This window comes from Eptatretus burgeri, chromosome 10, assembly GCF_056783735.1.
Source record: "Eptatretus burgeri isolate ZD-2024b chromosome 10, Ebu_testis_v1, whole genome shotgun sequence".
Lineage (NCBI taxonomy): Eukaryota > Metazoa > Chordata > Myxini > Myxiniformes > Myxinidae > Eptatretus > Eptatretus burgeri.
In genome coordinates, this window is record NC_140970.1 from 91,966,654 (window position 1) to 91,992,629 (window position 25,976).

The window sequence follows — 25,976 nt, forward strand, 5'->3', positions numbered from 1 at the left end:
AGAAATCATCTGAAAATGCAAAGCCCGTCCGCATCCGCTTTGTATTCTGACTTCTTCTTCTTACTTGTGCTAAACATGATGAAAACAGTGAAAAAAAAACAAACAAAGGTGTTGTTGATTTTAGGTGATCTTGACCTTTTGACTTCAAAAGCAACAGGCTTCACTGACCCAATATGCAAACCTTGCACAAATTTGTGGATAATTGGATGAAAGTTGATGACATTATGCAACCTTGACCTTTTGATTTTAAAAAACAATCAGCTTCGAGCCTTTGATTGGTGAACTAATTCAGTGACCCAGTTTGCTAATTCTTTAAATATCAGTTCAATCGAATGAAAATTGATGATATTAAGCCACTTTGACGTTTCAACCTTTTTATTTAAAAAAATAACATTCGGCTACTTGCCATTTTTTGGCGAACTAATTTCGTGACCCTTTATGCAAATTCCTAAAATTTCACGTCAAGTGGAAGAAAATTGACAATTTTATGTGACGTTGACCTTTTGACCTTTTCACCAAATTATTAATTTGTCGTCTCGACATTCTCATGATAAAGCCATGTTGAAAATTTGATGACAACAGCTCAAATGCAAAAATAGAATTACAGCCCTTCCAGACACAAAGACAGACTGACACACACAGAGACACACAGAAGTGATTGTTAAACCATCTCCCGCTGAGCCGATGACTGTGAACCTGCACGGCACTTGGTGGAACACGTACATTCACCAGACTGCACAGTTTACGTTTCTTATCCCACTGAGTATCCGGATCTGCATCCAGACATTAACCAAATTCTAATCATTTTGTTCTTGTCAACTCCCCAACTCATCCACCAAGTTTTGTCATTATCCATCCAAATGCTTTCGATAGATCGTGCGATTCATAGTTTTTGGCCGTATTTCTCAACGGTGATCAAGAATTATTTGAAAAAATTATCGGATTTGGATGTGGACACTGATCTTCACCAAAATCAAAGCATTTCGTCCTGTCACACTCCCAACATGTCCATCAAGTTTCGTCCAAACCCATCCATAAATTTTTGAGATATCCTGCTCAAAGACAGGCAGACCGACAGATGGGGGTGAAAACATGACCTTTGGTGGTGGAGGTAATAATGCAAATCTTATTTTTCCCAGAGGTAACAACAACCACTGAAACTCTACCAACAGTTACAGAAGGAACAACAACACCAACAGATCCAACAACAACATTTCCTCTAACTCCAGGTGTGGAACAATGAACCAAGAACATACATCCTATTTCCCACTAACGAAGTAACATGCTTGAGATTGAAATTAATCCCATAATGGAACCAAGAGAAACACTGCAAACTAACTCAAAATCAACAAGCATCCGTTGAAGACAAAGTCTTCGATATCCCCCACCATAGTAAATGAGGATTAACAAACTTGTATTCCCGAAGCGTGTGCAATATGTATGTGAAGTTTCTCCTTGATCTGACCACAAACTTCTGAAAGGATGTATTGGGGAAAGTGTATGTGAAATTTTTCCTCAATCTGTCCACCGTTCTGGGGAAGAAGATTTTTAAAATTCATTAATTTTCAATCCAAGATGGCTGAGGAACCATGTGACCTCTGACATCATAAATTTATATTCTGCCTCCAATCCTCCAGTGAAATAAGTTTGTGAAGTTTCGTGTTAATCGGATGAGGTGTGTTTTTCGATCCAAGATGGCCGCCAAACCATGTGACTTGTGACATCATAATTTTTACTGTGTATGCAGACATGATGGGAGATGACAGTTGCAAATATTTGCTTCGTTAGGTTATGTGATTCCAGAGAAAACATTATTTAATATTTTTCTTGAATCCAACATGGCTGCCAAACCATGTGACCTATCAATTAGAAAATATCAAAAGGCACCAGTTCACCACTGGCTTGATATGTGTACCAAATTTCGTAAATATATCTTGAGGGGATTTGTAGTTAAGCTCCGGAAATGAAATGTGATGGACGGATGGAACCCATTCATATATCCCCCGCAAACTTCGTTGGTTGGCGTGGGATAACAACAGAATCAGTAATACCCATTACCCCAACACAATGTGAATAAAGCACAACATCAGGATGAGTAACATTCTTTGATGCAACAACACATATCATGAAAACAAAGTTAACCAGAAAGCAGCTGAAAATAGAAATCCCGTCCTCTGTTTTCGGGCTTCTTCGACTTCCGTATGTGAAACAGTACCTCCGACCTTTTGGCCTTTTGATCAAAATCTGAATTTGTCTTCTCCAGATTCTCATCACAGAGCATTGTTGAAAATTTTATGTCAAAAGCTCAAATGGTACAAATGTTGTGATGAACACAAGATCACATGATAATTAAACTTTCAGGTTAATTGGATGACAAGTGTCGTTTTTTTTTGTCATAGTGACCTTTGCCATTTTGACCAAATTATTCATTTGTCTTCTCCATATTCTCAAAATAATATTGTTGAAAACTTGATGACAGATGCTCGAATGGTAAAAAATGTTGCAGCTCGCACAGACAGACAAAGACAGGCACAGACAGGCTCCTACAGACATAGACACAGACGCAGACATAGACACAGACGGAATTGGAAAACGCTGTCTACCGCGGTGCTGTGGCGGCTAATGATAAACCAACACTGCAAATGTTATTTTCTCCAGAGCAAACAACGAATGAAATTGGACCAACAACACTCACAAAGCCAACATCAACATCCATGGAACCAGCAACAGCAACACTTCCTCCACCTTCAGGTGAGGAACACCTGAACCCTCATCGCATAACACATTCTCATGGCTTCTGAAGAAGTAACCCGTTTTGATAATGAAATGACAACGACCTCTGAACCAACAGAAACACGAAACTGACTCAAAGTGAACAATTGCCCCAGTAATAACATTTACCCCTCCATGACATGTATCAAACAGAACGTAAGAATCGTTTGCATTCTTTTATGCAACAGCAACTCTGATCTTTCATGAAAACAAATTAAACAAGAAATCATCTGAAAATGCAAAGCCCGTCCACATCCGCTTTGTATTCTTACTTCTTCTTCTTACTTGTGCTAAACATGATGAAAACAGTGAAAAAAAAACAAACAAAGGTGTTGTTGATTTTAGGTGACCTTGACCTTTTGACTTCAAAAGCAACAGGCTTCACTGACCCAATATGCAAACCTTGCACAAATTTGTGGATAATTGGATGAAAGTTGATGACATTATGCAACCTTGACCTTTTGATTTTAAAAAAACAATCAGCTTCGAGCCTTTGATTGGTGAACTAATTCAGTGACCCAGTTTGCTAATTCTTTAAATATCAGTTCAATCGAATGAAAATTGATGATATTAAGCCACTTTGACGTTTCAACCTTTTTATTTAAAAAAATAACATTCGGCTACTTGCCTTTTTTGGCGAACTAATTTCGTGACCCTTTATGCAAATTCCTAAAATTTCACGTCAAGTGGAAGAAAATTGACAATTTTATGTGACGTTGACCTTTTGACCTTTTCACCAAATTATTAATTTGTCGTCTCGACATTCTCATGATAAAGCCATGTTGAAAATTTGATGACAACAGCTCAAATGCAAAAATAGAATTACAGCCCTTCCAGACGCAAAGACAGACTGACACACACAGAGACACACAGAAGTGATTGTTAAACCATCTCCCGCTGAGCCGATGACTGTGAACCTGCACGGCACTTGGTGGAACACGTACATTCACCAGACTGCACAGTTTACGTTTCTTATCCCACTGAGTATCCGGATCTGCATCCAGACATTAACCAAATTCTAATCATTTTGTTCTTGTCAACTCCCCAACTCATCCACCAAGTTTTGTCATTATCCATCCAAATGCTTTCGATAGATCGTGCGATTCATAGTTTTTGGCCGTATTTCTCAACGGTGATCAAGAATTATTTGAAAAAATTATCGGATTTGGATGCGGACACTGATCTTCACCAAAATCAAAGCATTTCGTCCTGTCACACTCCCAACATGTCCATCAAGTTTCGTCCAAACCCATCCATAAATTTTTGAGATATCCTGCTCAAAGACAGGCAGACCGACAGATGGGGGTGAAAACATGACCTTTGGTGGTGGAGGTAATAATGCAAATCTTATTTTTCCCAGAGGTAACAACAACCACTGAAACTCTACCAACAGTTACAGAAGGAACAACAACACCAACAGATCCAACAACAACATTTCCTCTAACTCCAGGTGTGGAACAATGAACCAAGAACATACATCCTATTTCCCACTAACGAAGTAACATGCTTGAGATTGAAATTAATCCCATAATGGAACCAAGAGAAACACTGCAAACTAACTCAAAATCAACAAGCATCCGTTGAAGACAAAGTCTTCGATATCCCCCACCATAGTAAATGAGGATTAACAAACTTGTATTCCCGAAGCGTGTGCAATATGTATGTGAAGTTTCTCCTTGATCTGACCACAAACTTCTGAAAGGATGTATTGGGGAAAGTGTATGTGAAATTTTTCCTCAATCTGTCCACCGTTCTGGGGAAGAAGATTTTTAAAATTCATTAATTTTCAATCCAAGATGGCTGAGGAACCATGTGACCTCTGACATCATAAATTTATATTCTGCCTCCAATCCTCCAGTGAAATAAGTTTGTGAAGTTTCGTGTTAATCGGATGAGGTGTGTTTTTCGATCCAAGATGGCCGCCAAACCATGTGACTTGTGACATCATAATTTTTACTGTGTATGCAGACATGATGGGAGATGACAGTTGCAAATATTTGCTTCGTTAGGTTATGTGATTCCAGAGAAAACATTATTTAATATTTTTCTTGAATCCAACATGGCTGCCAAACCATGTGACCTATCAATTAGAAAATATCAAAAGGCACCAGTTCACCACTGGCTTGATATGTGTACCAAATTTCGTAAATATATCTTGAGGGGATTTGTAGTTAAGCTCCGGAAATGAAATGTGATGGACGGATGGAACCCATTCATATATCCCCCGCAAACTTCGTTGGTTGGCGTGGGATAACAACAGAATCAGTAATACCCATTACCCCAACACAATGTGAATAAAGCACAACATCAGGATGAGTAACATTCTTTGATGCAACAACACATATCATGAAAACAAAGTTAACCAGAAAGCAGCTGAAAATAGAAATCCCGTCCTCTGTTTTCGGGCTTCTTCGACTTCCGTATGTGAAACAGTACCTCCGACCTTTTGGCCTTTTGATCAAAATCTGAATTTGTCTTCTCCAGATTCTCATCACAGAGCATTGTTGAAAATTTTATGTCAAAAGCTCAAATGGTACAAATGTTGTGATGAACACAAGATCACATGATAATTAAACTTTCAGGTTAATTGGATGACAAGTGTCGTTTTTTTTTGTCATAGTGACCTTTGCCATTTTGACCAAATTATTCATTTGTCTTCTCCATATTCTCAAAATAATATTGTTGAAAACTTGATGACAGATGCTCGAATGGTAAAAAATGTTGCAGCTCGCACAGACAGACAAAGACAGGCACAGACAGGCTCCTACAGACATAGACACAGACGCAGACATAGACACAGACGGAATTGGAAAACGCTGTCTACCGCGGTGCTGTGGCGGCTAATGATAAACCAACACTGCAAATGTTATTTTCTCCAGAGCAAACAACGAATGAAATTGGACCAACAACACTCACAAAGCCAACATCAACATCCATGGAACCAGCAACAGCAACACTTCCTCCACCTTCAGGTGAGGAACACCTGAACCCTCATCACATAACACATTCTCATGGCTTCTGAAGAAGTAACCCGTTTTGATAATGAAATGACAACGACCTCTGAACCAACAGAAACACGAAACTGACTCAAAGTGAACAATTGCCCCAGTAATAACATTTACCCCTCCATGACATGTATCAAACAGAACGTAAGAATCGTTTGCATTCTTTTATGCAACAGCAACTCTGATCTTTCATGAAAGCAAATTAAACAAGAAATCATCTGAAAATGCAAAACCCGTCCGCATCCGCTTTGTATTCTTACTTCTTCTTCTTACTTGTGCTAAACATGATGAAAACAGTGAAAAAAAACAAACAAAGGTGTTGTTGATTTTAGGTGACCTTGACCTTTTGACTTCAAAAGCAACAGGCTTCACTGACCCAATATGCAAACCTTGCACAAATTTGTGGATAATTGGATGAAAGTTGATGACATTATGCAACCTTGACCTTTTGATTTTAAAAAAACAATCAGCTTCGAGCCTTTGATTGGTGAACTAATTCAGTGACCCAGTTTGCTAATTCTTTAAATATCAGTTCAATCGAATGAAAATTGATGATATTAAGCCACTTTGACGTTTCAACCTTTTTATTTAAAAAAATAACATTCGGCTACTTGCCTTTTTTTGGCGAACTAATTTCGTGACCCTTTATGCAAATTCCTAAAATTTCACGTCAAGTGGAAGAAAATTGACAATTTTATGTGACGTTGACCTTTTGACCTTTTCACCAAATTATTAATTTGTCGTCTCGACATTCTCATGATAAAGCCATGTTGAAAATTTGATGACAACAGCTCAAATGCAAAAATAGAATTACAGCCCTTCCAGACGCAAAGACAGACTGACACACACAGAGACACACAGAAGTGATTGTTAAACCATCTCCCGCTGAGCCGATGACTGTGAACCTGCACGGCACTTGGTGGAACACGTACATTCACCAGACTGCACAGTTTACGTTTCTTATCCCACTGAGTATCCGGATCTGCATCCAGACATTAACCAAATTCTAATCATTTTGTTCTTGTCAACTCCCCAACTCATCCACCAAGTTTTGTCATTATCCATCCAAATGCTTTCGATAGATCGTGCGATTCATAGTTTTTGGCCGTATTTCTCAACGGTGATCAAGAATTATTTGAAAAAATTATCGGATTTGGATGCGGACACTGATCTTCACCAAAATCAAAGCATTTCGTCCTGTCACACTCCCAACATGTCCATCAAGTTTCGTCCAAACCCATCCATAAATTTTTGAGATATCCTGCTCAAAGACAGGCAGACCGACAGATGGGGGTGAAAACATGACCTTTGGTGGTGGAGGTAATAATGCAAATCTTATTTTTCCCAGAGGTAACAACAACCACTGAAACTCTACCAACAGTTACAGAAGGAACAACAACACCAACAGATCCAACAACAACATTTCCTCTAACTCCAGGTGTGGAACAATGAACCAAGAACATACATCCTATTTCCCACTAACGAAGTAACATGCTTGAGATTGAAATTAATCCCATAATGGAACCAAGAGAAACACTGCAAACTAACTCAAAATCAACAAGCATCCGTTGAAGACAAAGTCTTCGATATCCCCCACCATAGTAAATGAGGATTAACAAACTTGTATTCCCGAAGCGTGTGCAATATGTATGTGAAGTTTCTCCTTGATCTGACCACAAACTTCTGAAAGGATGTATTGGGGAAAGTGTATGTGAAATTTTTCCTCAATCTGTCCACCGTTCTGGGGAAGAAGATTTTTAAAATTCATTAATTTTCAATCCAAGATGGCTGAGGAACCATGTGACCTCTGACATCATAAATTTATATTCTGCCTCCAATCCTCCAGTGAAATAAGTTTGTGAAGTTTCGTGTTAATCGGATGAGGTGTGTTTTTCGATCCAAGATGGCCGCCAAACCATGTGACTTGTGACATCATAATTTTTACTGTGTATGCAGACATGATGGGAGATGACAGTTGCAAATATTTGCTTCGTTAGGTTATGTGATTCCAGAGAAAACATTATTTAATATTTTTCTTGAATCCAACATGGCTGCCAAACCATGTGACCTATCAATTAGAAAATATCAAAAGGCACCAGTTCACCACTGGCTTGATATGTGTACCAAATTTCGTAAATATATCTTGAGGGGATTTGTAGTTAAGCTCCGGAAATGAAATGTGATGGACGGATGGAACCCATTCATATATCCCCCGCAAACTTCGTTGGTTGGCGTGGGATAACAACAGAATCAGTAATACCCATTACCCCAACACAATGTGAATAAAGCACAACATCAGGATGAGTAACATTCTTTGATGCAACAACACATATCATGAAAACAAAGTTAACCAGAAAGCAGCTGAAAATAGAAATCCCGTCCTCTGTTTTCGGGCTTCTTCGACTTCCGTATGTGAAACAGTACCTCTGACCTTTTGGCCTTTTGATCAAAATCTGAATTTGTCTTCTCCAGATTCTCATCACAGAGCATTGTTGAAAATTTTATGTCAAAAGCTCAAATGGTACAAATGTTGTGACGAACACAAGATCACATGATAATTAAACTTTCAGGTTAATTGGATGACAAGTGTCGTTTTTTTTTGTCATAGTGACCTTTGCCATTTTGACCAAATTATTCATTTGTCTTCTCCATATTCTCAAAATAATATTGTTGAAAACTTGATGACAGATGCTCGAATGGTAAAAAATGTTGCAGCTCGCACAGACAGACAAAGACAGGCACAGACAGGCTCCTACAGACATAGACACAGACGCAGACATAGACACAGACGGAATTGGAAAACGCTGTCTACCGCGGTGCTGTGGCGGCTAATGATAAACCAACACTGCAAATGTTATTTTCTCCAGAGCAAACAACGAATGAAATTGGACCAACAACACTCACAAAGCCAACATCAACATCCATGGAACCAGCAACAGCAACACTTCCTCCACCTTCAGGTGAGGAACACCTGAACCCTCATCACATAACACATTCTCATGGCTTCTGAAGAAGTAACCCGTTTTGATAATGAAATGACAACGACCTCCGAACCAACAGAAACACGAAACTTACTCAAAGTGAACAATTGCCCCAGTAATAACATTTACCCCTCCATGACATGTATCAAACAGAACGTAAGAATCGTTTGCATTCTTTTATGCAACAGCAACTCTGATCTTTCATGAAAACAAATTAAACAAGAAATCATCTGAAAATGCAAAGCCCGTCCGCATCCGCTTTGTATTCTTACTTCTTCTTCTTACTTGTGCTAAACATGATGAAAACAGTGAAAAAAAAACAAACAAAGGTGTTGTTGATTTTAGGTGACCTTGACCTTTTGACTTCAAAAGCAACAGGCTTCACTGACCCAATATGCAAACCTTGCACAAATTTGTGGATAATTGGATGAAAGTTGATGACATTATGCAACCTTGACCTTTTGATTTTAAAAAAACAATCAGCTTCGAGCCTTTGATTGGTGAACTAATTCAGTGACCCAGTTTGCTAATTCTTTAAATATCAGTTCAATCGAATGAAAATTGATGATATTAAGCCACTTTGACGTTTCAACCTTTTTATTTAAAAAAATAACATTCGGCTACTTGCCTTTTTTTGGCGAACTAATTTCGTGACCCTTTATGCAAATTCCTAAAATTTCACGTCAAGTGGAAGAAAATTGACAATTTTATGTGACGTTGACCTTTTGACCTTTTCACCAAATTATTAATTTGTCGTCTCGACATTCTCATGATAAAGCCATGTTGAAAATTTGATGACAACAGCTCAAATGCAAAAATAGAATTACAGCCCTTCCAGACGCAAAGACAGACTGACACACACAGAGACACACAGAAGTGATTGTTAAACCATCTCCCGCTGAGCCGATGACTGTGAACCTGCACGGCACTTGGTGGAACACGTACATTCACCAGACTGCACAGTTTACGTTTCTTATCCCACTGAGTATCCGGATCTGCATCCAGACATTAACCAAATTCTAATCATTTTGTTCTTGTCAACTCCCCAACTCATCCACCAAGTTTTGTCATTATCCATCCAAATGCTTTCGATAGATCGTGCAATTCATAGTTTTTGGCCGTATTTCTCAACGGTGATCAAGAATTATTTGAAAAAATTATCGGATTTGGATGCGGACACTGATCTTCACCAAAATCAAAGCATTTCGTCCTGTCACACTCCCAACATCTCCATCAAGTTTCGTCCAACCCCATCCATAAATATTTGAGATATCCTGCTCAAAGACAGGCAGACCAACAGATAGGGTTGAAAACATGACCTTTGGTGGTGGAGGTAATAACGGAAATCTTATTTTCCCCAGAGGTAACAACAACCACTGAAACTGTAGCAACAGTTTCAGAAGGAACAACAACCACACCAACAGATCCAACATCAACACTTCCTCTTACTCCAGGTATGGAACAAGGAACCAAGAGACATCCATCCTTATTCCCACGAAAGAAGTAACATGCTTGAGATTGAAATTAATGCCATAATGGAACCAAGGGAAACACTGCAAATTTACTCAAAATCAACAACAGTATCAGTCATACCCATTACCCCAACACAATGTGAAAAAAGCACAACATCAGGACGAGTAACATTCTTTGATGCAACAACACCTATCATGAAAACAAAGTTCACCAGAAAGCAGCTGAAAATAGAAATCCCGTCCTCTTTGTTTTCTGGCTTTTTCGACTTCCATCTGTGAAACAGAACCTCCGACCTTTTGGCCTTTTGAACAAAATCTTACTTTGTCTTCTCCAGATTCTCATCACAGAGCATGGTTGAAAATTTGATGTCAAAAGCTCAAATGGTAAAAATGTTTTGGCTTTTCAAGTTCACATTTTAATTCATAATTCAGATCAATTGGATGAAAATTGTCGATTTGATGACGCATTGACCTTTGACCTTTTGAGTAAATTATTCATTTGTCTTCTCCATATTCTCAAATAATATTGTTGAAAACTTGATGACAAAAGCTCAAATGGTAACAAATGTTGCAGCCCACACAGACAGACAAAGACAGGCACAGACAGGTGCAGACAGACACAGACAGAGAGAGGCACAGATCGGCTCATACAAACACACACGCACACACACACACACACACACACACACACACACACGGAATTGAAAAACTCTGTCTTGCTCTGCACTGGGGCCGGGCGAGTGATAAACCAACACTGCAAATGTTATTTTCTCCAGAGGAAACAACGAATGAAACTGGTCCAACAACACTCACAAAGCCAACACCAACACCCACGGAACCAGCAACAACAACACTTCCTCCAACTACAGGTGAGGAACACCTGAACCCTAATCACATTCTCATGCCTTGTGAAAAAGTAACCCGTTTTGACAATGAAATCACAACAACCTTGGAACCAACAGAAACACGAAACTTCCTCAAAGTGAATAATTGCCCCAGTAAGAACCTTTACCCCTCCACGACATGCATTAAACAGAACATTAGAACCATTGACATTCTTTTATGCAACAGCTACTTTGAACTGTGATGAAAACAAATGAAACTCGAAAGCATCTGAAAATGCAAAGCCCACCCACATCTGCTTTGTCTTCATACTTCTTCTTCTTCTTCCTTATGCCAAACATGGTGAAAACAGTGAAAAAAACCATACAAAGGTGTGGATGATTTTCGGTGACCTTGACCTTTTGACCTCAAAAGCAAGAGGCTTCAGTGACACAATATGCAAATGCTGCACAATTTTCATGACAATTGGATGAAACTTGATGATTTTATGCAACCTTGACCTTTTGATTTAATAAAAACAATCAGCTTCGAGCCTTTGGTGATCTTATTCAGTGACCCAGTTTGCTCATTCTTAAAATCGGTCAATCGGACGAAAATTGACGATATTTGGCCACTTTGACCTTTTCACCTTTTTATTTTAAAAAATAACATGGAGCTTCTTGCCTTTTATTGGCGAACCAATTTATTGACCCAATGTGCAAATTCCTAAAATTTCAGGTCAAGTGCATGAAAATTGACGATTTTGTGTGATGTTGACCTTTTGTCCTTCTCACCAAATTATTCATTTGACCTCTTGATAGTCTCATGATAAAGCCATGTTGAAAATTTGATGACAACAGCTCAAATTCAAAAAAAGTTACGGACCTTCCAGACACAAACACAGACTGACACACACAGACACACAGAGAGACACATGTAAGTGATTGCAAAACCTCATCTTCCGCTGAGCAGATGATGGGCGAACTAGAACGGCACGTGGTGGAACACATACATTCACCAGACTGCACAGTTTACGTTTCCAATCCCACTGATAAGCCGGATCTGCATCCATTCCTGAACCAAATTCAAATCATCTTGTTCATGTCACCTCCCCAACTCATCCACCAAGTTTTGTCATAATCCATCCAAATGCTTTTTGAGAGATCGTGCCATTAATAGTTTTTGGCCCTGTTTCTCAATGGTGATCAAGAATCAGTAAAAAAAATATTCGGATTTGGATGCGGACACTGATCATCAACAAAATCGAAGCAATTCGTCCTGTCACACTCCCAATATGTCCATCAAGTTTCGTCCAAACCCTTCCATAAATTTTTGAGATATCCTGCTCAACGACAGGCAGACCGACAGATGGGGGTGAAAACATGACCTTTGGTGGTGGAGGTAATAATGCAAATCTTATTTTTCCCAGAGGTAACAACAACCACTGAAACTCTACCAACAGTTACAGAAGGAACAACAACACCAACAGATCCAACAACAACATTTCCTCTAACTCCAGGTGTGGAACAATTAACCAAGAACATACATCCTATTTCCCACTAACGAAGGAACATGCTTGAGATTGAAATTAATACCATAATGGAACCAAGAGAAACACTGCAAACTAACTCAAAATCAACAAGTATCCATTTAAGACAAAGTCTTCGATATCCCCCACCATAGTAAATGAGGATTAACAAACTTATATTCCCGAAGCGTGTGCAATATGTATGTGAAGTTTCTCCTTGATCTGACCACAAACTTCTGAAAGGATGTATTGGGGAAAGTGTATGTGAAATTTTGCCTCAATCTGTCCAGCCGTTCTGGAGAAGAAGATTTTTAAAATTTATTAATTTTCAATCCAAGATGGCTGAGGAACCATGTGACCTCTGACATCATAAATTTATATTCTGCCTCCAATCCTCCAGTGAAATACGTTTGTGAAGTTTCGTGTTAATCGGATGAGGTGTGTTTTTCGATCCAAGATGGCCGCCAAACCATGTGACTTCTGATATCATAATTTTTACTGTGTATGCAGACATGATGGGAGATGACAGTTGCAACTTTTTGCTTCGTGGGGTTATGTGATTCCAGAGAAAACATTATTTAATATTTTTCTTGAATCCAACATGGCTGCCAAACCATGTGACCTATCAATTAGAAAATATCAAAAGGCACCAGTTCACCACTGGCTTGATATGTGTACCAAATTTCGTAAATATATCTTGAGGGGATTTGTAGTTAAGCTCCGGAAATGAAATGTGAGGAACGGATGGAACCCATTCATATATCCCCCGCAAACTTCGTTGGTTGGCGTGGGATAACAACAGAATCAGTAGTACCCATTACCCCAACACAATGTGAATAAAGCACAAATCAGGATGAGTAACATTCTTTGATGCAACAACACCTATCATGAAAACAACGTTAAACAGAAAGCATCTGAAAATAGAAATCCCGTCCTCTGTTTTCGGGCTTCTTCGACTTCCATATGTGAAACAGTACCTCCGACCTTTTGGCCTTTTGATCAAAATCTTAATTTGTCTTCTCCAGATTCTCATCACAGAGCATTGTTAAAAATTTTATGTCAAAAGCTCAAATGGTACAAATGTTGTGACGAACACAAGATCACATGATAATTAAACTTTCAGGTTACTTGGATGAAAAGTGTCGTTTTTTTGTCACAGTGACCTTTGCCATTTTGACCAAATTATTCATTTGTCTTCTCCATATTCTCAAAATAATATTGTTGAAAACTTGATGACAGATGCTCGAATGGTAAAAAATGTTGCAGCTCGCACAGACAGACAAAGACAGGCACAGACAGGCTCCTACAGACAGAAACAGACGCAGACACAGACACAGACGGAATTGGAAAACGCTGTCTACCGCGGTGCTGTGGCGGCTAATGATAAACCGACACTGCAAATGTTATTTTCTCCAGAGCAAACAACGAATGAAATTGGACCAACAACACTCACAAAGCCAACATCAACATCCAGGGAACCAGCAACAACAACACTTCCTCCACCTTCAGGTGAGGAACACCTGAACCCTCATCACATAACACATTCTCATGCCTTCTGAAGAAGTAACCCGTTTTGATAATGAAATGAAAACGACCTCCGAACCAACAGAAACACAAAACTGACTCAAAGTGAACAATTGCCCCAGTAATAACATTTACCCCTCCATGACATGTATCAAACAGAACGTAAGAATCGTTTACATTATTTTATGCAACAGCAACTCTGATCTTTCATGAAAACAAATTAAACAAGAAATCATCTGAAAATGCAAAGCCCGTCCGCATCCGTTTTGTATTCTTACTTCTTCTTCTTACTTGTGCTAAACATGATGAAAACAGTGAAAAAAAAACAAACAAAGGTGCTGTTGATTTTAGGTGACCTTGACCTTTTGACTTCAAAAGCAACAGGCTTCACTGACCCAATATGCAAACCTTGCATAAATTTGTGGATAATTGGATGAAAGTTGATGACATTATGCAACCTTGACCTTTTGATTTTAAAAAAACAATCAGCTTCGAGCCTTTGATTGATGAACTAATTCAGTGACCCAGTTTGCTAATTCTTTAAATATCAGTTCAATCGGATGAAAATTGATGATATTAAGCCACTTTGACGTTTCAACCTTTTTATTTAAAAAAATAACATTCGGCTTCTTGCCTTTTTTTGGCGAACTAATTTCGTGACCCTTTATGCAAATTCCTAAAATTTCACGTCAAGTGGAAGAAAATTGACAATTTTATGTGACGTTGACCTTTTGACCTTTTCACCAAATTATTAATTTGTCGTCTCGACATTCTCATGATAAAGCCATGTTGAAAATTTGATGACAACAGCTCAAATGCAAAAATAGAATTACGGCCCTTCCAAACACAAAGACAGACTGACACACACAGAGACACACAGAAGTGATTGTTAAACCATCTCCCGCTGAGCCGATGACTGTGAACCTGCACGGCACTTGGTGGAACACGTACAATCACCAGACTGCACAGTTTACGTTTCTTATCCCACTGAGTATCCGGATCTGCATCCAGACATGAACCAAATTCTAATCATTTTGTTCTTGTCAACTCCCCAACTCATCCACCAAGTTTTGTCATTATCCATCCAAATGCTTTCGATAGATCGTGCGATTCATAGTTTTTGGCCGTATTTCTCAACGGTGATCAAGAATTATTTGAAAAAATTATCGGATTTGGATGCGGACACTGATCTTCACCAAAATCAAAGCATTTCGTCCTGTCACACTCCCAACATCTCCATCAAGTTTCGTCCAACCCCATCCATAAATATTTGAGATATCCTGCTCAAAGACAGGCAGACCAACAGATAGGGTTGAAAACATGACCTTTGGTGGTGGAGGGAATAACAGAAATCTTATTTTCCCCAGAGGTAACAACAACCACTGAAACTGTAGCAACAGTTTCAGAAGGAACAACAACCACACCAACAGATCCAACATCAACACTTCCTCTTACTCCAGGTATGGAACAAGGAACCAAGAGACATCCATCCTTATTCCCACGAAAGAAGTAACATGCTTGAGATTGAAATTAATGCCATAATGGAACCAAGAGAAACACTGCAAACTTACTCAAAATCAACAACAGTATCAGTCATACCCATTACCCCAACACAATGTGAAAAAAGCACAACATCAGGACGAGTGACATTATTTGATGCAACAACACCTATCATGAAAACAAAGTTCACCAGAAAGCAGCTGAAAATAGAAATCCCGTCCTCTTTGTTTTCTGGCTTTTTCGACTTCCATCTGTGAAACAGAACCTCCGACCTTTTGGCCTTTTGAACAAAATCTTACTTTGTCTTCTCCAGATTCTCATCACAGAGCATGGTTGAAAATTTGATGTCAAAAGCTCAAATGGTAAAAATGTTTTGGCTTTTCAAGTTCACATTTTAATTCATAATTCAGATCAATTGGATGAAAATTGTCGATTTGATGACGCATTGACCTTTGACCTTTTGAGTAAATTATTCATTTGTCTTCTCCATATTCTCAAATAATATTGTTGAAAACTTGATGACAAAAGCTCAAATGGTAACAAATGTTGCAGCCCACACAGACAGACAAAGACAGGCACAGACAGGTGCAGACAGACACAGACAGAGAGAGGCACAGATCGGCTCATACAAACACACACACACACACACACACACACACACACACACACACGGAATTGAAAAACTCTGTCTTGCTCTGCACTGGGGCCGGGCGAATGATAAACCAACACTGCAAATGTTATTTTCTCCAGAGGAAACAACGAATGAAACTGGTCCAACAACACTCACAAAGCCAACACCAACACCCACGGAACCAGCAACAACAACACTTCCTCCAACTACAGGTGAGGAACACCTGAACCCTAATCACATTCTCATGCCTTGTGAAGAAGTAACCCGTTTTGACAATGAAATCACAACAACCTTGGAACCAACAGAAACACGAAACTTCCTCAAAGTGAATAATTGCCCCAGTAAGAACCTTTACCCCTCCACGACATGCATTAAACAGAACATTAGAACCATTGACATTCTTTTTTGCAACAGCTTCTTTGAACTGTGATGAAAACAAATGAAACTCGAAAGCATCTGAAAATGCAAAGCCCACCCACATCTGCTTTGTCTTCATACTTCTTCTTCTTCTTCCTTATGCCAAACATGGTGAAAACAGTGAAAAAAAACATACAAAGGTGTGGATGATTTTCGGTGACCTTGACCTTTTGACCTCAAAAGCAAGAGGCTTCAGTGACACAATATGCAAATGCTGCACAATTTTCATGACAATTGTATGAAACTTAATGATTTTATGCAACCTTGACCTTTTGATTTAATAAAAAAATTCAGCTTCGAGCCTTCGGTGATCTTATTCAGTGACCCAGTTTGCTCATTCTTAAAATAGGTCAATCGGACGAAAATTGACGATATTTGGCCACTTTGACCTTTTCACCTTTTTATTTTAAAAAATAACATGGAGCTTCTTGCCTTTTGTTGGCGAACCAATTTATTGACCCAATGTGCAAATTCCTAAAATTTCAGGTCAAGTGGATGAAAATTGACGATTTTATGTGATGTTGACCTTTTGTCCTTCTCACCAAATTATTCATTTGACCTCTTGATAGTCTCATGATAAAGCCATGTTGAAAATTTGATGACAACAGCTCAAATGCAAAAATAGAATTACAGCCCTTCCAGACGCAAAGACAGACTGACACACACAGAGACACACAGAAGTGATTGTTAAACCATCTCCCGCTGAGCCGATGACTGTGAACCTGCATGGCACTTGGAGGAACACGTACATTCACCAAACTGCACAGTTTACGTTTCTTATCGCACTGAGTATCCGGATCTGCATCCAGACATTATCCAAATTCTAATCATTTTGTTCTTGTCAACTCCCCAACTCATCCACCAAGTTTTGTCATTATCCATCCAAATGCTTTCGATAGATCGTGCGATTCATAGTTTTTGGCCGTATTTCTCAACGGTGATCAAGAATTATTTGAAAAAATTATCGGATTTGGATGCGGACACTGATCTTCACCAAAATCAAAGTATTTCGTCCTGTCACACTCCCAACATGTCCATCAAGTTTCGTCCAACCCCATCCATAAATATTTGAGATATCCTGCTCAAAGACAGGCAGACCAACAGATAGGGTTGAAAACATGACCTTTGGTGGTGGAGGTAATAATGGAAATCTTATTTTCCCCAGAGGTAACAACAACCACTGAAACTGTAGCAACAGTTTCAGAAGGAACAACAACCACATCAACAGATCCAACATCAACACTTCCTCTTACTCCAGGTATGGAACAAGGAACCAAGAAACATCCATCCTTATTCCCACGAAAGAAGTAACATGCTTGAGATTGAAATTAATGCCATAATGGAACCAAGAGAAACACTGCAAACTTACTCAAAATCAACAACAGTATCAGTCATACCCATTACCCCAACACAATGTGAAAAAAGCACAACATCAGGACGAGTGACATTCTTTGATGCAACAACACCTATCATGAAAACAAAGTTCACCAGAAAGCAGCTGAAAATAGAAATCCCGTCCTCTTTGTTTTCTGGCTTTTTCGACTTCCATCTGTGAAACAGAACCTCCGACCTTTTGGCCTTTTGAACAAAATCTTACTTTGTCCTCTCCAGATTCTCATCACAGAGCATGGTTGAAAATTTGATGTCAAAAGCTCAAATGGTAAAAATGTTTTGGCTTTTCAAGTTCACATTTTAATTCATAATTCAGATCAATTGGATGAAAATTGTCGATTTGATGACGCATTGACCTTTGACCTTTTGAGTAAATTATTCATTTGTCTTCTCCATATTCTCAAATAATATTGTTGAAAACTTGATGACAAAAGCTCAAATGGTAACAAATGTTGCAGCCCACACAGACAGACAAAGACAGGCACAGACAGGTGCAGACAGACACAGACAGAGAGAGGCACAGATCGGCTCGTACAAACACACACGCACACACACACACGCACACACACACACGGAATTGAAAAACTCTGTCTTGCTCTGCACTGGGGCCGGGCGAGTGATAAACCAACACTGCAAATGTTATTTTCTCCAGAGGAAACAACGAATGAAACTGGTCCAACAACACTCACAAAGCCAACACCAACACCCACGGAACCAGCAACAACAACACTTCCTCCAACTACAGGTGAGGAACACCTGAACCCTCATCACATTCTCATGCCTTCTGAAGAAGTATCCCGTTTTGATAATGAAATCACAACGACCTCCGAACAAACTGAAACACTAAACTTCCTCAAAGTGAATAATTGCCCCAGTAAGAACCTTTACCCCTCCACGACATGCATTAAACAGAACATTAGAACCATTGACATTCTTTTATGCAACAGCTACTTTGAACTGTGATGAAAACAAATGAAACTCGAAAGCATCTGAAAATGCAAAGCCCACCCACATCTGCTTTGTCTTCATACTTCTTCTTCTTCCTTATGCCAAACATGGTGAAAACAGTGAAAAAAACCATACAAAGGTGTGGATGATTTTCGGTGACCTTGACCTTTTGACCTCAAAAGCAAGAGGCTTCAGTGACACAATATGCAAATGCTGCACAATTTTCATGATAATTGGATGAAACTTGATGATTTTATGCAACCTTGACCTTTTGATTTAATAAAAACAATCAGCTTCGAGCCTTTGGTGATCTTATTCAGTGACCCAGTTTGCTCATTCTTAAAATCGGTCAATCGGACGAAAATTGACGATATTTGGCCACTTTGACCTTTTCACCTTTTTATTTTAAAAAATAACATGGAGCTTCTTGCCTTTTATTGGCGAACCAATTTATTGACCCAATGTGCAAATTCCTAAAATTTCAGGTCAAGTGGATGAAAATTGACGATTTTGTGTGATGTTGACCTTTTGTCCTTCTCACCAAATTATTCATTTGACCTCTTGATAGTCTCATGATAAAGCCATGTTGAAAATTTGATGACAACAGCTCAATTCAAAAAAAGTTACGGACCTTCCAGACACAAACACAGACTGACACACACAGACACACAGAGAGACACATGTAAGTGATTGCAAAACCTCATCTTCCGCTGAGCAGATGATGGGCGAACTAGAACGGCACGTGGTGGAACACATACATTCACCAGACTGCACAGTTTACGTTTCCAATCCCACTGATAAGCCGGATCTGCATCCATTCCTGAACCAAATTCTAATCATCTTGTTCATGTCACCTCCCCAACTCATCCACCAAGTTTTGTCATAATCCATCCAAATGCTTTTTGACAGATCGTGCCATTAATAGTTTTTGGCCCTGTTTCTCAATGGTGATCAAGAATCATTAAAAATAATTCGGATTTGGATGCAGACAATGATCTTCAACAAAATCGAAGCAATTCGTCCTGTCACACTCCCAATATGTCCATCAAGTTTCGTCCAAACCCATCCATAAATTTTTGAGATATCCTGCTCAACGACAGGCAGACCGACAGATGGGGGTGAAAACATGACCTTTGGTGGTGGAGGTAATAATGCAAATCTTATTTTTCCCAGAGGTAACAACAACCACTGAAACTCTACCAACAGTTACAGAAGGAACAACAACACCAACAGATCCAACAACAACACTTCCTCTTACTCCAGGTGTGGAACAATTAACCAAGAACATACATCCTATTTCCCACTAACGAAGTAGCATGCTTGAGATTGAAATTAATACCATAATGGAACCAAGAGAAACACTGCAAACTAACTCAAAATCAACAAGTATCCATTTAAGACAAAGTCTTCGATATCCCCCGCCATAGTAAATGAGGATTAACAAACTTATATTCCCGAAGCGTGTGCAATATGTATGTGAAGTTTCTCCTTGATCTGACCACAATCTTCTGAAAGGATGTATTGGGGAAAGTGTATGTGAAATTTTGCCTCAATCTGTCCAGCCGTTCTGGAGAAGAAGATTTTTAAAATTTATTAATTTTCAATCCAAGATGGCTGAGGAACCATGTGACCTCTGACATCATAAATTTATATTCTGCCTTCAATCCTCCAGTGAAATACGTTTGTGAAGTTTCGTGTTAATCGGATGAGGTGTGTTTTTCGATCCAAGATGGCCGCCAAATCATGTGACTTCTGATATCATAATTTTTACTGTGTATGCAGACATGATGGGAGATGACAGTTGCAACTTTTTGCTTCGTTAGGTTATGTGATTCCAGAGAAAACATTATTTAATATTTTTCTTGAATCCAACATGGCTGCCAAACCATGTGACCTATCAATTAGAAAATATCAAAAGGCACAAGTTCACCACTGGCTTGATATGTGTACCAAATTTCGTAAATATATCTTGAGGGGATTTGTAGTTAAGCTCCGGAAATGAAATGTGAGGAACGGATGGAACCCATTCATATATCCCCCGCAAACTTCGTTGGTTGGCGTGGGATAACAACAGAATCAGTAATACCCATTACCCCAACACAATGTGAATAAAGCACAAATCAGGATGAGTAACATTCTTTGATGCAACAACACATATCATGAAAACAAAGTTAACCAGAAAGCAGCTGAAAATAGAAATCCCGTCCTCTGTTTTCGGGCTTCTTCGACTTCCGTATGTGAAACAGTACCTCCGACCTTTTGGCCTTTTGATCAAAATCTTAATTTGTCTTCTCCAGATTCTCATCACAGAGCATTGTTGAAAATTTTATGTCAAAAGCTCAAATGGTACAAATGTTGTGACGAACACAAGATCACATGATAATTAAACTTTCAGGTTAATTGGATGACAAGTGTCGTTTTTTTTGTCATAGTGACCTTTGACATTTTGACCAAATTATTCATTTGTCTTCTCCATATTCTCAAAATAATATTGTTGAAAACTTGATGACAGATGCTCGAATGGTAAAAAATGTTGCAGCTCGCACAGGCAGACAAAGACCGGCACAGACAGGCTCCTACAGACAGACACAGACGCAGACATAGACACAGACGGAATTGGAAAACGCTGTCTACCGCGGTGCTGTGGCGGCTAATGAGAAACCAACACTGCAAATGTTATTTTTTCCAGAGCAAACAACGAATGAAATTGGACCAACAACACTCACAAAGCCAACATCAACATCCAGGGAACCAGCAACAACAACACTTCCTCCACCTTCAGGTGAGGAACACCTGAACCCTCATCACATAACACATTCTCATGCCTTCTGAAGAAGTAACCCGTTTTGATAATGAAATAAAAACGACCTCCGAACCAACAGAAACACGAAACTGACTCAAAGTGAACAATTGCCCCAGTAATAACATTTACCCCTCCATGACATGTATCAAACAGAACGTAAGAATCGTTTACATTATTTTATGCAACAGCAACTCTGATCTTTCATGAAAACAAATTAAACAAGAAATCATCTGAAAATGCAAAGCCCGTCCGCATCCGTTTTGTATTCTTACTTCTTCTTCTTACTTGTGCTAAACATGATGAAAACAGTGAAAAAAAAACAAACAAAGGTGTTGTTGATTTTAGGTGACCTTGACCTTTTGACTTCAAAAGCAACAGGCTTCACTGACCCAATATGCAAACCTTGCATCAATTTGTGGATAATTGGATGAAAGTTGATGACATTATGCAACCTTGACCTTTTGATTTTAAAAAAACAATCAGCTTCGAGCCTTTGATTGATGAACTAATTCAGTGACCCAGTTTGCTAATTCTTTAAATATCAGTTCAATCAAATGAAAATTGATGATATTAAGCCACTTTGACGTTTCAACCTTTTTATTTAAAAAAATAACATTCGGCTTCTTGCCTTTTTTTGGCGAACTAATTTCGTGACCCTTTATGCAAATTCCTAAAATTTCACGTCAAGTGGAAGAAAATTGACAATTTTATGTGACGTTGACCTTTTGACCTTTTCACCAAATTATTAATTTGTCGTCTCGACATTCTCATGATAAAGCCATGTTGAAAATTTGATGACAACAGCTCAAATGCAAAAATAGAATTACGGCCCTTCCAGACACAAAGACAGACTGACACACACAGAGACACACAGAAGTGATTGTTAAACCATCTCCCGCTGAGCCGATGACTGTGAACCTGAATGGCACTTGGTGGAACACATACAATCACCAGACTGCACAGTTTACGTTTCTTATCCCACTGAGTATCCGGATCTGCATCCAGACATGAACCAAATTCTAATCATTTTGTTCTTGTCAACTCCCCAACTCATCCACCAAGTTTTGTCATTATCCATCCAAATGCTTTCGATAGATCGTGCAATTCATAGTTTTTGGCCGTATTTCTCAACGGTGATCAAGAATTATTTGAAAAAATTATCGGATTTGGATGCGGACACTGATCTTCACCAAAATCAAAGCATTTCGTCCTGTCACACTCCCAACATCTCCATCAAGTTTCGTCCAACCCCATCCATAAATATTTGAGATATCCTGCTCAAAGACAGGCAGACCAACAGATAGGGTTGAAAACATGACCTTTGGTGGTGGAGGTAATAACGGAAATCTTATTTTCCCCAGAGGTAACAACAACCACTGAAACTGTAGCAACAGTTTCAGAAGGAACAACAACCACACCAACAGATCCAACATCAACACTTCCTCTTACTCCAGGTATGGAACAAGGAACCAAGAGACATCCATCCTTATTCCCACGAAAGAAGTAACATGCTTGAGATTGAAATTAATGCCATAATGGAACCAAGGGAAACACTGCAAATTTACTCAAAATCAACAACAGTATCAGTCATACCCATTACCCCAACACAATGTGAAAAAGCACAACATCAGGACGAGTAACATTCTTTGATGCAACAACACCTATCATGAAAACAAAGTTCACCAGAAAGCAGCTGAAAATAGAAATCCCGTCCTCTTTGTTTTCTGGCTTTTTCGACTTCCATCTGTGAAACAGAACCTCCGACCTTTTGGCCTTTTGAACAAAATCTTACTTTGTCTTCTCCAGATTCTCATCACAGAGCATGGTTGAAAATTTGATGTCAAAAGCTCAAATGGTAAAAATGTTTTGGCTTTTCAAGTTCACATTTTAATTAATAATTCAGATCAATTGGATGAAAATTGTCGATTTGATGACGCATTGACCTTTGACCTTTTGAGTAAATTATTCATTTGTCTTCTCCATATTCTCAAATAATATTGTTGAAAACTTAATGACAAAAGCTCAAATGGTAACAAATGTTGCAGCCCACACAGACAGACAAAGACAGGCACAGACAGGTGCAGACAGACACAGACAGAGAGAGGCACAGATCGGCTCATACAAACACACACGCACACACACACACCACACACACACACACACACACACACACACACACACACACACACGGAATTGAAAAACTCTGTCTTGCTCTGCACTGGGGCCGGGCGAATGATAAACCAACACTGCAAATGTTATTTTCTCCAGAGGAAACAACGAATGAAACTGGTCCAACAACACTCACAAAGCCAACACCAACACCCACGGAACCAGCAACAACAACACTTCCTCCAACTACAGGTGAGGAACACCTGAACCCTAATCACATTCTCATGCCTTGTGAAGAAGTAACCCGTTTTGACAATGAAATCACAACAACCTTGGAACCAACAGAAACACGAAACTTCCTCAAAGTGAATAATTGCCCCAGTAAGAACCTTTACCCCTCCACGACATGCATTAAACAGAACATTAGAACCATTGACATTCTTTTATGCAACAGCTACTTTGAACTGTGATGAAAACAAATGAAACTCGAAAGCATCTGAAAATGCAAAGCCCACCCACATCTGCTTTGTCTTCATACTTCTTCTTCTTCCTTATGCCAAACATGGTGAAAACAGTGAAAAAAACCATACAAAGGTGTGGATGATATTCGGTGACCTTGACCTTTTGACCTCAAAAGCAAGAGGCTTCGGTGACACAATATGCAAATGCTGCACAATTTTCATGACAATTGGATGAAACTTGATGATTTTATGCAACCTTGACCTTTTGATTTAATTAAAAAATTCAGCTTCGAGCCTTCGGTGATCTTATTCAGTGACCCAGTTTGCTCATTCTTAAAATCGGTCAATCGGACGAAAATTGACGATATTTGGCCACTTTGACCTTTTCACCTTTTTATTTTAAAAAATAACATGGAGCTTCTTGCCTTTTATTGGCGAACCAATTTATTGACCCAATGTGCAAATTCCTAAAATTTCAGGTCAAGTGGATGAAAATTGACGATTTTATGTGATGTTGACCTTTTGTCCTTCTCACCAAATTATTCATTTGACCTCTTGATAGTCTCATGATAAAGCCATGTTGAAAATTTGATGACAACAGCTCAAATTCAAAAAAAGTTACGGACCTTCCAGACACAAACACAGACTGACACACACAGACACACAGAGAGACACATGTAAGTGATTGCAAAACCTCATCTTCCACTGAGCAGATGATGGGCGAACTAGAACGGCACGTGGTGGAACACATACATTCACCAGACTGCACAGTTTACGTTTCCAATCCCACTGATAAGCCGGATCTGCATCCATTCCTGAACCAAATTCAAATCATCTTGTTCATGTCACCTCCCCAACTCATCCACCAAGTTTTGTCATAATCCGTCCAAATGCTTTTTGACAGATCGTGCCATGAATAGTTTTTGGCCCTGTTTCTCAACGGTGATCAAGAATCATTAAAAATAATTCGGATTTGGATGCGGACAATGATCTTCAACAAAATCAAAGCAATTCGTCCTGTCACACTCCCAACATGTCCATCAAGTTTCGTCCAAACCCATCCATAAATTTTTGAGATATCCTGCTCAAAGACAGGCAGACCGACAGATGGGGGTGAAAACATGACCTTTGGTGGTGGAGGTAATAATGCAAATCTTATTTTTCCCAGAGGTAACAACAACCACTGAAACTCTACCAACAGTTACAGAAGGAACAACAACACCAACAGATCCAACAACAACATTTCCTCTAACTCCAGGTGTGGAACAATGAACCAAGAACATACATCCTCTTTCCCACTAACGAAGTAACATGCTTGAGATTGAAATTAATACCATAATGGAACCAAGAGAAACACTGCAAACTAACTCAAAATCAACAAGCATCCGTTGAAGACAAAGTCTTCGATATCCCCCACCATAGTAAATGAGGATTAACAAACTTGTTTTCCCGAAGCGTGTGCAATATGTATGTGAAGTTTCTCCTTGATCTGACCACAAACTTCTGAAAGGATGTATTGGGGAAAGTGTATGTGAAATTTTGCCTCAATCTGTCCAGCCGTTCTGGAGAAGAACATTTTTAAAATTCATTAATTTTCAATCCAAGATGGCT

General features: G+C 39.0%; 1 protein-coding gene across 50 annotated transcripts in view; it reads left to right on the forward strand.

Annotated features, from left to right (window-relative positions):
* Positions 1-25,976, forward strand: part of LOC147019121 (uncharacterized) — a 145,252-nt gene that overhangs the window by 31,511 nt on the left and 87,765 nt on the right. For 15 of the 50 annotated variants that reach the window (XM_085899975.1, XM_085899955.1, XM_085899956.1 and 12 more), the window contains 19 exons: positions 1,140-1,229; positions 2,659-2,751; positions 4,133-4,222; positions 5,652-5,744; positions 7,126-7,215; positions 8,645-8,737; positions 10,120-10,212; positions 11,007-11,099; positions 12,482-12,571; positions 13,997-14,089; positions 15,472-15,564; positions 16,355-16,447; positions 17,818-17,910; positions 18,697-18,789; positions 20,166-20,255; positions 21,682-21,774; positions 23,157-23,249; positions 24,064-24,156; positions 25,534-25,623. In XM_085899975.1, the coding sequence (XP_085756101.1) occupies positions 1,140-1,229; positions 2,659-2,751; positions 4,133-4,222; positions 5,652-5,744; positions 7,126-7,215; positions 8,645-8,737; positions 10,120-10,212; positions 11,007-11,099; positions 12,482-12,571; positions 13,997-14,089; positions 15,472-15,564; positions 16,355-16,447; positions 17,818-17,910; positions 18,697-18,789; positions 20,166-20,255; positions 21,682-21,774; positions 23,157-23,249; positions 24,064-24,156; positions 25,534-25,623 (1,749 nt within the window). The remainder of the gene's footprint in view (positions 1-1,139; positions 1,230-2,658; positions 2,752-4,132; positions 4,223-5,651; positions 5,745-7,125; positions 7,216-8,644; positions 8,738-10,119; positions 10,213-11,006; positions 11,100-12,481; positions 12,572-13,996; positions 14,090-15,471; positions 15,565-16,354; positions 16,448-17,817; positions 17,911-18,696; positions 18,790-20,165; positions 20,256-21,681; positions 21,775-23,156; positions 23,250-24,063; positions 24,157-25,533; positions 25,624-25,976) is intronic. The other 35 variants (XM_085899945.1, XM_085899963.1, XM_085899981.1 and 32 more) reach the window with 27 other exon arrangements.